General features: G+C 36.2%; 1 protein-coding gene across 4 annotated transcripts in view; it reads left to right on the top strand.

The window, feature by feature from the left end:
* The window catches only part of COBLL1 (cordon-bleu WH2 repeat protein like 1), a 153,775-nt gene that overhangs the window by 80,733 nt on the left and 58,547 nt on the right, over window positions 1-14,495 (top strand). For all 4 annotated transcript variants that reach the window (XM_054562573.1, XM_054562571.1, XM_054562572.1 and 1 more), the window contains one exon: window positions 10,186-10,374. In XM_054562573.1, the coding sequence (XP_054418548.1) occupies window positions 10,186-10,374 (189 nt within the window). The remainder of the gene's footprint in view (window positions 1-10,185; window positions 10,375-14,495) is intronic.

The following is a 14,495-nucleotide window of genomic DNA, read 5'->3' as shown; positions in this document are numbered from 1 at the left end:
GCCACTGGACACAGTCTGTGTAATGCTGTACTCCTCAAGGATTTAAGCTTAATGAAAAGTAAATAAATAAAATGGATTTTTTCCTCTTGAAAAAAATATAAAGTAAAATAAAATAAACTAAAAATATAATTCCTCAGCTACACTAGTCCTGTTGCAAGTGCTCCATGGTCACATGGCTACCATACTGGACAGCAAAGTTCTAGGAGTTTCGCTGCAAAAGGAAGGAGTGAAATAAAACAGTACTTGTAAGGAGCATGGAAGTGGAAATTAAGATCATAGAAATCTGTGCATTTTGTGTGTGTGTTCTGGGGAGAAGGAAATAAATCTAAGATGTTAGAAACATAGGGTATAATTAATGTGGCCTTGGATTATTGGTCAGATTTGAGTGGAGGTAAAATTGGGGCAAAAAAACCTGAAGTGACAAATGACTTGTGATGGAGCCCTTCTGTTCCAGGTGTTCAAATGCAAACAAACTGAGTGTGGGAGAATGAAACCAGAAGCTTTTTAAAATTTTCTTTTGAGTTGTCACTCTATTCATCATTTTTTCCTAGTGTGTATGCCAAGAGAGAGAAAGGCAGTTGGAAACGGAGCCATTTCCTGCAAGCCTCAGAGGAGACCCTTTCCTGACCAGAGTGTTCTCAGCGTAGGGAGAGCTCCCTGCAAATGGAAGTCCTGTCCATGCCATTCTTTCAACCAGATATTACTTGTAAATTAGCATAGCCCCTGGGCCCACTGCCAGTCCTGAAGCATCTTATTTGAGGCCTTCATTTTCAGTCTTTAAACAAGATGATTACGCAAAGTGTCGGTATGTCAGAGGTTGAAGGAGCCTGGGATCATCTAGTCCAATACCTGTATTTTGTAAAGGAGAGAATGGAGGACCAGAGAAATTAAGTGATTCATTTAAGACAACACTAGTGGCCACTCAGGACACTGCCATGCTTTTTGATTCCCAATACAGTGTTTCTAAAACTGCCCCTGGGGAAGTAGCAGCCTCTGTTGGTGTGAGTGGGACATTTGCACATTTGGCATTTGCATTCCTATTTAAATACAATCAGGGGTTATTTAGATGGCTCTTGTTAAGGTTCTAGGGAGGGTTTGATACCATGTTCTGTGTGCTTTGGGAAAAATTTCTTAACCTTTGTAAGCCCTGGCTAAATGGCAATGATGCTAGCCTCATAAGAGTAAATGCAGGAAAAAAAGCACCTGCACAGTGCTTAGCAGATGTTCAGTAACTGCTAATTTTCTTCTCCTCTATCATCACTTGGCTTGGCACATTCATTTTTTGTTGTTGTTTATTTTTGTGCGAATGTTTAAGCTTCCAAAGGGGTCATATGGTGTAGTAGTGAACAAGCTTATGTCTTTTGGTTGGTGCATTTAAGCCATTTACATTTAAGATGACTATTGATAGATACATATTTAATGCCCTTTTATTTTTTTAACTATTTTCCTCTCCTCCTCCTCCCCCTCCTCCTTCTCTTCCTCCTCCTTCTTCTTCAAGCAAGCCCTTTAACATATGTTCTGTTCTGGTGTTTACAATCTGATTTAACTTTTTCTTGTCTGGGAAGCTCTTTATTTCTCCTTCAATTTTAAGCGATAGCCTTGGTTATAGGTTCTTGCTTCTCATCACCTTGAATATTTCATGCCACTCCCTTCTGGCCTGAAATGTTTCTGATGAGAAATCAGATGACAATCTAATTGGAGATCCCTTGTAGGTAACTAACTGCTTTTTTCCTGTGGCTTTTAGGATTCTCTTCTTGTCTTTAAGTGTTGCCATTTTACTTACGATGTGTCTTGATGTAGGTCTCTTTGGATCCATCTTATTTGGGACTTTCTGTGCTTCCTGGACTTGTGTGTCTTTTTGCTTCACCAGATTATGAAAGTTTTTTGTTGTTATTTCTTCAAACAAGTTCTTGATCCCTTGCTCATTCTCATCTGGTATTCCCATAATGCAGTTGTTGTTACATTTTATGTTGTCCCAAAGATTTCTTAAACTCTCCTCTTTTTTTTTTTTTTAATTCTTTTTTCCCTTTGCTACTTGGGTGTTTTTTCTACCTTGTCTTCTAAATCACTGATTCAGACCTCTGATTCACCTAACCTACTGTTTATTCCTTTCAGTATATTATTTATTTCATATGTTGCATTCTTTATTTCTGACTGGTCCTTTTTTATGGTTTCTACATTTTTTTTCATGGTGTTGAGTATCCTTATAATCATTACTCTAAACTCTATATCTGATAAATTACTTGCCTCCATTGCATTTAGTTCTTCTTCTGGAGTGTTCTCTTGTTCTTCCAGTTTGGCTGCTTCTTTGTATTTGTTCCTGTGTATGGGGTAAATGTTCAAAGACTCTGGTGAAGACCTATGTCAGACGCTGCCTTTTCATGCCCGTGGGCAACCTTTTTGGGACCATCAGCAGTCCACAACTTGTGGCTCCCTCTGCTGGTCCTGAGTGTGTGCAGAAAGAACCAGGCTGTGCACCAAGACCAGGTTTTACCAGCTCTGGGCCTGGGAGAGGGTCAGCTAATGTCTCAGGGCTCCTAGAGCTCCCAGAGGTCCTCCTTCACTGTTAGACTTGATCACTGAGATAGCCGCTAGCTGTGCTCTTCAGCAGCCCAGCTCAAGCTCTACAGGGTGGGGCGAGAGGGATTTATATGGGCAGGCTATTGCTTCCCCTCAGGCTGATGCCACTGGGAAGGTGAGAGGGGAGTACTCTGCCTGAGAAAGATGGCTTCTGCAGTATAGAGAATGACTCAGCACAGGGATCCTGGTGGCTTTTCCTTCAGTTCTCTCCCAGCCCAAGACTGTCCTTAAGCATCTCTAATTCACTCTGTCCTCCCTCTGCCAAGGCCCAGGATAAGTGACTGCAAACAAAATTTTGTGCTTTGGCTCTTTAAGAGGCTCTCTGTGTCTCAGGTTTTCTCTCCCTGGTGGACAGAAACCACGCTGTTTGTCACAGCTGGATGTTATTTGGATTCCTTTCCTGGTTCTAGTGCTCTAGACTGGGGAGCCCAGCTTGGAATTTAGACCCCCCACTTCTTAGGGAGCACCCGCTGGCAGCAGAAATATCCCTTCAGAACTTCAGCTACTGCCCGTGGGAGTCCAGCCAGCCCTCCTGTGCCTCCGCACTCCCTACCAATCACACTGTGGTGCAGTGATTTCTTCCATTTGTCCTTGGTTATAAGGCTTCTCTCCAGCTAGTGTTTAGTTGGTTATTCAAGATGATTATTTCTTTAATTTAGTTGTAATTCCAGTTTGGTCCTGGGAGGAAGTTAGTGCTTCCAGTTACTCCTCTGCCATCTTGGGTCTGTGGGTTTTATTTTGAATGCACTGGGAGTCCATGAAGGATCAGATATGTGATATGATCTTATTTACATATTTAAAAGATCACTCTGACTACTGCAGGAAAGACGAGTTAGGAGGATGTTGGAGCAATCTCACCTGGTGATGATGTCTTAATTGCCAGGGTGATAGCAGAGGAGCTTGTGAAAAGTACACTGAATCAGGATATGTTAGAGTTAAGAGTTCACAGAACTTGATAATATAGTGGAACTAGGAGACAGAAACAAAGAGGAATCAAAATATGCCTAAGATATTTGTCTAAGTTAAGGGGTGCTTAGTGTGTCATTCGCAGAGATCAGAAGATTGCTGGGGGAGGTTTGGATGTGAATAGGCATTGGGAGTGGAAAGGAGAATCAAGAGTTTTGGTTATACAGTACCTATGGGACATCCAAATAGTGATAACCATGAGATTTGGGGGCTAATATAAGATTATGACCTTATCTTATATGAGATTATATAAGTCAGAACTCAGTAAGTAGTAGGTCAGGGTTGGAGATGTGAATTTAAGAGTCATCACTTTGTTGATGGTATTTAAAGCCATGGGCCATGGGGTTTGATGAAACCCCCTGGGGGTGATGGTCATAGAAAGAGAAGAGAAAGGAGGAGGCAAGGATATGAGGTCATTGGAGACTTAAGAGTGGCAGTGAAGAAGGCAGAAACTGTTGTCACACAAGGTAGAGGGAAGAGAATCCCAAGCAGAGCATTCGGGCAGCTGTTAGATGTGTCCTTGCTAGAATTTAGGAACTTACTCAAATGTGACCAAGATTAGACAGATCATTGTCAATTAGATTTGGACACACATAGGTGATTGGACACCTGGATAATAGAAATGTTTGTCAAGAGTCATATAAGGGGGTGGGGAATGAGGACATGTCTATAATAATGTTAATAATAAAAATAAATAAACAGAACAAAAAGTCATATAATGCCTTGGGTCTCTTCTTTTTGCCTTTCATTATTATCTTTTAAAGTCACTTGATATGTTCACCCTAGTTGAACTTTTAGGCTTATCAAGAAATAAGACCTTCTTTTGTTCTTAATTGTGTTCCCTCATACACATAAAAAATACTATGTCCACTTTTTTCTTGTTTCTTTAAACTCAGAGAGAGAAAGAAATTGCTTTGAGAAATTAGTCTTTATGGTTGAAATGCCTAGGTTAGGGGCCATCAAACATGGCCAGTTATTTTGAAAAACTGCCTCTCAACAGTTATCACAAGGCATCTTCTGTTTGATAGTCCTCTATCTATACTGAGAAAAGGTGACTGTTAAATTTCTTTTTGGTCATTAAAATGTAATACTTAAAATGTCCATTGTTTTAAGACACATAATTCCATTCTTATACTTAGTCTCTAATATTGAAGTTCTATTTTTGTGTAGTACTTCTCCAAGTGAATCTCTTAAGAATACGATACATATATAGCAAACACATGAAATCCCATTGGACTGTAGTAGCTTATTAAGAATGTAGGTACACCTCATATACAATTTCAAGCTTTATTTCAAACTAAGAAGAGATATTAGATTAGATTTCTATTACTTTATTCCCCTTTTTTATTTATTTTAAGATGTTAATATTGACAGGGATGGAATATTGACTAGCACAGACAAATAATTTTGAAGTGTTTCGTAAATCAAATGATAAAAAAAATCAGTAGTAACAGCAGGATGCCAATTGAATTGTGCTTTAAAATTGGGTTTTGATATTTTAAGTGTATTATTGCATAATGTGAAATTGTACCTTAATTTTCATTATGAAAATTGAATATAATATTGAGATCACTTTCATGGATAAAGCATTGATTTGCTTATGCTATAATTTACTGTGGATGGTTTTTTGAAGGCTTGATTAATGAATTTTTGTCCTGACCTAGAGAAGTTTTCGGTTTCAAATATATTTAAGTACAACCTCCTCTGCACCCACCCTTGTGTGAAATTTGCTATTGTTTACTGTTAAAGATAGGAGCCCCTGAGGAGTAGAAACTGATAGTCAAACTAGGCCACTGGTGATGAGGAGTTTATGTGAAAATCCCTTGGGGGAGAGAACTGGCTTTTGTTTAAAAGGGGTGCAGGGACTTCAATAGTAGTTACTGAGATTTTAAAATACTAATGAAAACTAGTAAATTGTAGTTGTTAATGCATGTTGATGTATTACTTTTTTTTTTTTTTTTTGACTCAACCAAGATTCTTGACACATTAAGTGAAATAACTCCGGTTATTTTCTCTGTATCTTGACTTAGGGTGATATTTAGTTTTATTTTGTTATTGCTTCAAAGTGTCTCAGCCAAAAAATTAAGAACATTGGGAGAGATGTGAGTAGGTCAAAGGTATGTTTAAATCTTTGCTGGTGGGTAAAATGTCAAATTAAGTTAACAGAGTCTTAAAGTTATTTAGGATTCAGGCCAAATCCAGGCCTCTACCTGGTATTCTTTTTACTAGTCTATATTATGTAGTCAGCAAACTTACGTAGTCAGCAAACTTTAACTAGATAAATACATTCCTTACTTTCATATAAATGGATCACACTTGGGAACTGACATGTAATTGATCCTACAGGGCTCTACTCTAAAGTCTACTTTCTTTTTAAGAACTGAGTCACACTTCTTCTCTTTGAAATATATCCTGATACCTGCCTCCACACCCCCACAGAACTAGTTTCAGCTTGTTCTCATTGCTCTGAATTTTCAAGATTACCTGTTCTTTGCTTTGTATTCATTATTTAAATACCTACACATTACATCTTGCCTATGGGCTTTCTAGTTCATTGTGGAAGGATCTTGGTCTGATTCACATACGCTTTCCAGTTTTTAGGACCAAAGGTAATAAATGCTTTATTATTTAAAGTAGTACTAGGGAACATTAAGATATTCTTAATAGAAGTTCTATGTAAATAATATTTCAACTAGTGCTTTGTTCTTTTTTTTTTTTTTAAGTAGGCTTATCTTTAGTAATTAGAGATGGTTTTCATCACAGACTCAAAGAACCTTAGGAAATCAGATAGTCCCACATACCCAGAACATTACAACTGTGAGTCAGAGGAGTTCACTGCAGTGTGCAGTAGACAGGGAGGACATCCAAGAAATTGTGACTCAGTCTGGATCTTGAAGGACAGGTAATATATGTGAAGGCAGAGAAGATGGGGAGGGCCTTCAAATGGAGACCAGGAGGAGCAACATTTGGAGATGGAAGGGTGCCTGGGGTGATGAAAGCAGGTCATAGGAAGGTCCTGGTGGCCGCAGGATGTACCTGCCAGACCTCCCTTCACTGCCACTTCTTTTGAAAGCAAAGTGCACTGTGGACAAAGTTGTTACTGACGCTTTACTTCCCTGCCTGTAGCAGTTGGGTTTCTTTTCGGACCTTATGAAACTCTTTTGAAGCCCTAAAATTCACAGTCATCTATTTCTAATAAATCCAGTATGTATTTTTTTATTACCTATCTTTTAAAAATAAAATACAGTCAATCAATTTTAAAAATCCAACATGGGTAATCTTGATATAAAGATTCGTTTTCTTTCTTGGTGGTAAGAACTGTTTTCCTTTTCAGTTATATACCTAAGTACATCATTTTTTGTGGGAAATATTCATTGAATTCATTCATTCAGTATACCTTAGTGCCTATTGCATGGCAGGCATTGTTACAGAGATTCTGTACATTTGCACACATGTAGCAGTGGAGACAAGTCCCTATTCTCATGAAATTAATTACTTTTTAATGGAAGGAGATGTGATAAACAAGCATGCTCTGTTGCTGATAAGCCCTAAGGAAAAAGTAAAGCAGATGAATAGAGGTATTATCTTAGGGAGGAGACCCTATAGACAGTCCTGAATCCGGAATGCTCTAGGTGTTTCCTGGGAAGAGGCAAGAGTCAGAAGATTGGAGTGCAATGAGCCATGGGAGAGAGAAGACTGGAGGGGCTAGAGGTCTAGAACAAATAGGACTCTAGAAGTTATTCTGGGTGAGGTTTGAAGACTTTGGAGGGTGTGAGAAGAAGAGCAGCTGTCTGGCTCAAATTTAAAAAGGATCATGCCAGTTGCTAGGCTGGGACATTGAAGACCAAATGTTATGTGAAAACTTTGGGAGCAGCGTGAACAGAGGTGCTTGGTGAGCAAGGCTGTTGGTGGATTCTGGGTCTATTTACGACACAGTATAGAGCTGGCAGAATTTATCGGTGGGTTGCATTGTATGTGTATGAAAGGCGATTTTTAGCCAAAGCAACGGAAAGAATTGTTATTTACTGAGATGGGAAGACTTGGAGAGGAAGAGATTTGGTTTGGAAAAGGTGGGGAGAGGAATTGGAAGTTAAATTGAGTTAGTCATCCAGGACCAGCTGTCAGATAGGTATTGGATTTTCAAATCAGAAGTCAAAGAGAAACATCTAAACTGAGTAGTTGGTGTTTAAGGTTTTCTTCCTGTAGATTTTATAAAATGCTTGTTATATTTATTGTAACAGTTTTTTAAAAATTCGTTTTGTTGCTATTGTAAAGAGGTTTTTTTTTTTTTTTCTTTTTATTATACTTTCTGACTTGGTTTGGTTGTGTTTACCTAGGCTATTGACTTTAGATGTTAACTTTGTACCAAGTCTCCCTACTGAATTCTCTTATTTATAAAAGCATTTCAATTGATTCAATGATTTCTCCTCTCCTTTAACTTCTCTGTAAAATTTTAACAAACTGTTCAGTTCTAAGAAGTACCACTTTCTCTCATGGCTCCATTTGCTTTCTGCTTTCCTCTACTTGAAATATCAATTATTTCTTATCTTTTCCTGTGTTTCTATTCATTCCCTGAAACCCAACTCATGATCCCATCCAGAAAACATTTCTGGATTCCTGAGAAAGTTTCTCTTGTTCGAGCTTTAGCTGTACTATCTGCACACCTGCCTTAGAGCAATCATCAAACATTTTAGTAATTATGTACATATCTGTCAGTCCTTTTGGGGCACTAACCCTGTAGGGGTAGGATCTGGGTTAGATTGTCCTTATATTCCCAGTGTTTATTTGAATCTGCCACATGGTCTGTTACAGGATAAATGTTTATTTAATACATGAGTGGTCAATTTCTGAAGCTTAAAAATGTTTTGAAATTGGTTAAAGTTTTTAATATAGATTTTATGAACTTGTTATATTTATTGTAACACCTTTAAATATTTATCTCTGTCATTATTGTAAATCTTTTCTAAAGTTCAATATACAGGGTCCAGCGCAAATAATGCCCCTTTTTTATTTCAGAATCTTCTATTACAAAATCATAAGCATGTAATTCTGTAATGTAACAGTATCATACTCAAACACACCATATGACATTTTAGGTGAAATATTCAAATTAAAACTATAAATTGTTATAGCCATATTATTACCCTACCAACCAAACTCAAGCAGGTGTTACTTCTGGCAGACCCTGTATCTTTGCAATTGTACTCCTAAAAATTAAAGACCTATTATTTTAGAAAATTAATATAAATGCAGGAACATTACTTCTGTTTTTTTTTTTTTTTCCCATGATGCTGAGTCCATAAGGGTTGTTGGATTTGTGAGAACTTAAATTTTGAAACAACTGAAGAGCTGGATGTTATATAGTTACTTACAAAGAAGCCATTTTACTTGTTTGACTTTTATTTTTGCCTAAAAAATGGGGAGAAGGAGGAATTAAGTTTTATAATTTTCTGACTTGAAAGCAGTAGTATGTGTTTTTCCGTAAACAATCAACATTTTATAAGGGTAACATTTTCAAAAGCTCTAATTTGTAGTACTCATATGTCATTACTTATTTTATATTTCTTTTTACATTTCATTTTTTTCAACCCATCAGATCACTGAATTTGCCCATGTGAATTTTTTCATGATGTCTACTACCTATTTCTGTTATAAATCTATTGAAGGGTTGTCCTAGTAAGTGACACTGAAATATATTTACTTGAATAATTAATTGTAATGTTTTTCATTGAAATAAATATAATTTACCAAATAACCAATTACAATTTATTGTTCACTGCTAAGTGCAGTGGGAAATACAACATGCTTCCTTGTAAGGAGTTATAAATGTAGGCAGAGAGATGAAACTTGTACCCAGAAAAAAAAAATGTTACATTTATGAAATGTGTTGTCTGTGTTATAGAGGGAGAAACTGTGTAAGGGGCGGCAGGGAGAGGGTTCTTGGGGTTTATATGGTTAGAGAGGTGGAAGACACTAGAATGGAAACAAATAGAATGAAAGGCACAGAGGTAAGAGCTATTACGAAATATGGGAATGAGATACTGAGCTCCATGATTTATCTCATCAAAGAAAATGTTACACTTTTGCTTTGCTATAGTGAACACACATTAATTGAATTTAATGGAGGCAAATATCAGATCTCTTTGTTGTCGTCTTTCTTTTATTACCAAGTAATGTAGGCATATTGTTGAAAACAAAAAAGTGCGATACAAAAGGCAAAATAGAATTCCTTGATTTCATTATTGTTATTAAACTAAGTTAACGTTTTGGTGCATTTTTTTCTAGATGTGGAAAACATATGCACACACATTTTGTGTTTTTATTAAATTAAATCATATTAGAAAGTTACATTTAGCCCTGGCTGGTGTGGCTCAGTGGATTGAGCACCGGCCTGCGCACCAAAGGGTCACTGCTTCGATTCCCAGTGTAGGGCACATGCCTGGGGTGCGGACCAGGTCCCCAGCAGGGGTTGCACAAGATGCAACCACACATTGATGTTTCTCTCCCTCTCTTTTTCCCTCCCTTCCTTTCTCTAAAAACAAACAAACAAATCATTGAATAAATAAATAAAATCTTAAAAAAAAAAAGAAAGTTACATTTAAAATATATTTCATTTTTTGTCTTTTGTTTTTATTTTAGGAGAAAACTGAAAGCCAAAGCACCACTTCCTCCAGCTGAGACCAAAAACCTTGATGCCTCTTCAGTTGATGATTCTGTAGAATCCTCTGCTTACATCATGGAACAGAGAGAAAACATGATAGACAAAGACATTGAGCTCTCAGTGGTTCTACCTGGCGATATTATCAAATCTACAACTGTTCATGGCAGGTATGATAGAACAAATGAAATACCATGACTTCCTTTCTGCCATCAATTAATTCCTCTATTGCATATTTTTAATTTTTTTTCTTTGACAAAATAGTTTATTCATCACTCTGGTGATCAATTAAAAAAGTGCTAAAAGGGATTACATTTTTTTTCTAACAATGTTTTAATATCAATACTATGAATTCCACATTCCCAGTCAACTGACTCTTAAAATTTAGAACTATTTTATATTTATTAGTCATTTAATAAGTTTTTTAAAAATAGCCTTTCCCAAAGGGACAGTCGTCAATTATATTGATTTTTTAAGTCAAACTTAGAAAAGCAACCCAATGACCTATAAGAAAACAATTTCTCTTCCTCTCCAAATTACTCTTTTTCTTTTAAGCTATTTCCCCAAATTTGATTTTGCAGAAGTGCTAACTACTTTAATGTTTATGTAAAAATTGGAAAAATGGAATAAAACCAAATGTAATTTTCCACTTCATTTTTGAGTGGAAACTTACATGAGTTGTATGCTTGGTCTTGTTCCACCTTTTCACCTCCAACTACCCACTTGTTGTCAGGTATCCTGCTTTAGACATTTAAGCTGTTATAACCTTAGTATAGTATGTATGTGTGTCTGTGTGCATATATAAGCAAAAATAATAAATAAGCAACATATTGGGTAATGCATTCTTACAATGTGGTTTTATCTAGAAAAACTCATTCAGTATAACATTAATCTTAAAATTTATTATCAAGATTATGTGTGACTTTACAAATTATTGAAAGTACACAAACAGCAAAGTTCAGCATTTGCAAACAGTAGTGTTGTGTATTAAATTCTTATTAAATATAAGTAAGTTACATTTTGCCATTTATTGTCTATTAAAAGTAGTTTTGGAAATCACACACTGAACCATACATATTTAGGAGACCAAGAAACCTGTGACTATCCTGGGTGAGTTTCTGCCTCAGATATAGGCAGTCCCCTGGGTTGTGCCTCTTCTGGGTGAGGAAGGCATCCTCTTCCCTCCTCGAAATAATACCATTACCCTGGTTTTAAAATAATAATGACAATGGATATGGCTGGGGGTAATAAAGGCAATTCCTCCGATTTTTCCTCATTTCAAAGTAAGTTAAAGAAAAATAGTCCACATGTTTCCTAGTTCTTCACTGATGCTGACAGGCAATAATAGTTTCGTTATCAAAATTTCTTCCTGGATGCACCACTCATGTGTTCATATTGCCATCTTCTCTGCCGTCGGTCTTCTGCATTCTTTATATATATTTTTTAAAACTTAAGTGACTTGAATGTTAGAATCATGGTTTTCTACCCTACCCTATCTACCGCCATAATTATTGTAGATTTTTTCACATTCCTCTCGGCTAACTTTTCTTCTCTTGTCTGAACTCTGGAACCCTCCATCCATAGGCTGCTTCCTTCTGTCCCCAGGGTCATGGTAGCACTTCGCTGAAAGCTGCCCCATTACTGAAATTCAAGGGTCCTTCTTGGAACACAATCTTTTTGACATCCACTTTGTCTTTCTTAGTTGGATTTGGTCTTCATTCTCCTCATTAGGTCTAATTTATGACTGCTTTCAGGTTGCTGTATTTTTCTTCGTCTCTAACTTGGATTCTGCATTAATCATTTCCATGGCATTTGTACTTAACAAGGACCCTAGATTTTCCTCACCTTGTTCGCCTTCCAGCATGTTTGCCTCCCGGGGCCCTAAACCTGAATACTTTCCATCAATCAGCTCTTTGTTTCTGGGCTGCCAAACATTGTTGAATTGCCTCAGTTTTCTTATCTATAAAAATGTTTTATAACTGAATTGTTGTTAGGATTAAATGAAACACTATCAGTGCCTGGCACATGCTGGCAACTTTCATTTTTCTATTGAGAACTTCTTCCTTCAACCCTGAATTCTCTCTATTTACTCTCCACCCTCAGGTTAAGCTAAAACACCACTCTGTGGCACTATTTTTGATATTTAAAAAAAAAAGAAAAAATCTACAGGGACAGCAATTCAATACCAAATTAAGGAAGTCCAAACTTCTAAGCCTTGATACTGGGACACCTTATTTTCTTCTCCTCCAAAATTAAGTAGGCTTTTTCCCTTTGAATATCTTGAACTTCAGCCTCATGACTTTTTTTGTTCTACAGACGCACCTTCATGAAAGGTTTTCCATGTAGGGCACCCTACCACCCATATTTTCTCCAGTTAGTTTATGTAGCTCAACTGATGCTTTTATATAAAGGCTCCCTGATCTCTCTGGAATAAACCGTTACCTATGACTTCCAAATTTTTTGATACCTTATACTACTGATGGTTATCATATATTGTCTTATGCTATAATTGATACGTATGTCATATCTTCTTGAATAAACTGCAAGATCCATGTGGCATCATTATCTTTTTGCATAGTGCTTAGCACATATTTGCACAATGTAATTGCCATTTAATAAATTCATTATAGTGAATATTGTTTCCCTAATCCTTTATATGTAGACAGAGGGAGCAACTTAAATGGTGTGCTTTGAAGAGATATTTAGATAGGCCCTCATTGTTTTCTCGGGATATTCTGAACAAAGGTATTTTCTCCAGGTAGAGAGCAAGGCAAGAATACCCCAAATGGGAATGCCCCAAATTCCCATTACTTTTTAATTTTCTTTAGGGTTAAATATTTTTTCTGAGAGTAGAATTTGTTTTATATCAGTGCTTTTTTAAAATATTTTTTTTATTTTTAAATTACAGTTGGATGTACAATGTTCCGTTTCTTTCTGCAACCTTGTAATTAGACATTTATGTTTTATCCTTGTGTAGGGTCTGTGCTGCCAAAGTGAGTGCCACATCCATGTTTTTATGAGGCAGTTTGACTTAGGGACTTTGTAATAGTTCTATAATTCAGGAATGACTCAACTTGCAAACTTGACGGCTAATTTTTTAATATTGTTTATAATTTAAAATGGTTGTATAATTTCAAATGTCTTAGAAGTTTGATTCTGGATTTCTTAGGAGTGATTCTAGATATTTTAGAATGCAATTTGTGTTATCTTAAGATTGTGATTTGTGGTATCTTTAATGTTGCAGCTACTCCTGGCCCCATTGTTTGGAAAAAACAAAAACAAAAACAAAACTCAATGTTTAATAATGACAACAACAACAAAAATGTTCAAACTGATAAGTATATTCTATTTCTGAAAAATGTTAGCTATTGAATGTGCAACCTCATGACATAGATTATAATTTATATTTCTTCATGGCTTTGTTACTATAAACAGATATCTAACTGTGTGATACAGGAATATGGAGGTTGGAATAGGGGAGAGTGATTTCATTTTATTTTATTTATTTTTTATTTATTTATTTATTTTTAGAGAGAGAGGAAGGGAGGTAGAAAGCAAGGGAGAGAAATATTGATGTGAGACAGAAACATAAATCAACTGCTTCTCACAGGCCCCCAACCAGGGACCTGACCCACAACCCAGGCATGTGCTCTGACTGGGAATCGAACCAGCAATCTTTTGGTTTGCAGGATGACGCCCATCCCACTGAGCCACACCAATCAGGGTGAGAAGAATGATTTTAAGTAAGTTTAAGTGCATAAGGTTTCCTTTTACAAGGGTTCCATATGTCACTGTGAAGCGTCTCTAATATAATTTTGAGACCATCTTTTCTAAATATTTTTAAATATTCCTTGTATATTATATTTATTTTGATGGTATCATTTCTATGCATTTTTTTGAATAATAATGTTAATATTAGACTAAAATTAATATTTAGAAAATTTATATTATTTATTTAATATTTTAGGAATTTTTTTTTTCCAAAATGTATTCTTGGGGAAAATTTTTAGAAAGTTCTCATGTGTCATCTTGTGTAACTCATGCAGAGGTATGCTCAGAATGTTCCATTTGTGAGAATGTGCATGCCCAGCATTATCTTCAGAAGAATGCATTTGTACATTCATTTTTTTTAACCAATTACTTATGCAGATTAGGGAACACAGTAAGGTTAGACGTAGTAAAAGACTTTATGCTCAGGGGAAAATTAAAAAGTTTTATGCAAACAGCATACTGTAGTATAGGTATATATATGTGTCTATGTATATTTATAGATAGATATGGATATATGCAT

The sequence above is a fragment of the Pteronotus mesoamericanus genome, unplaced genomic scaffold (assembly GCF_021234165.1).
Source record: "Pteronotus mesoamericanus isolate MK-2021 breed Mesoamerican mustached bat unplaced genomic scaffold, CSHL_Meso_final scaffold_651, whole genome shotgun sequence".
Lineage (NCBI taxonomy): Eukaryota > Metazoa > Chordata > Mammalia > Chiroptera > Mormoopidae > Pteronotus > Pteronotus mesoamericanus.
Note: the sequence above shows the minus strand (reverse complement) of the source record. Positions and strands in the feature narration are given on the sequence as shown.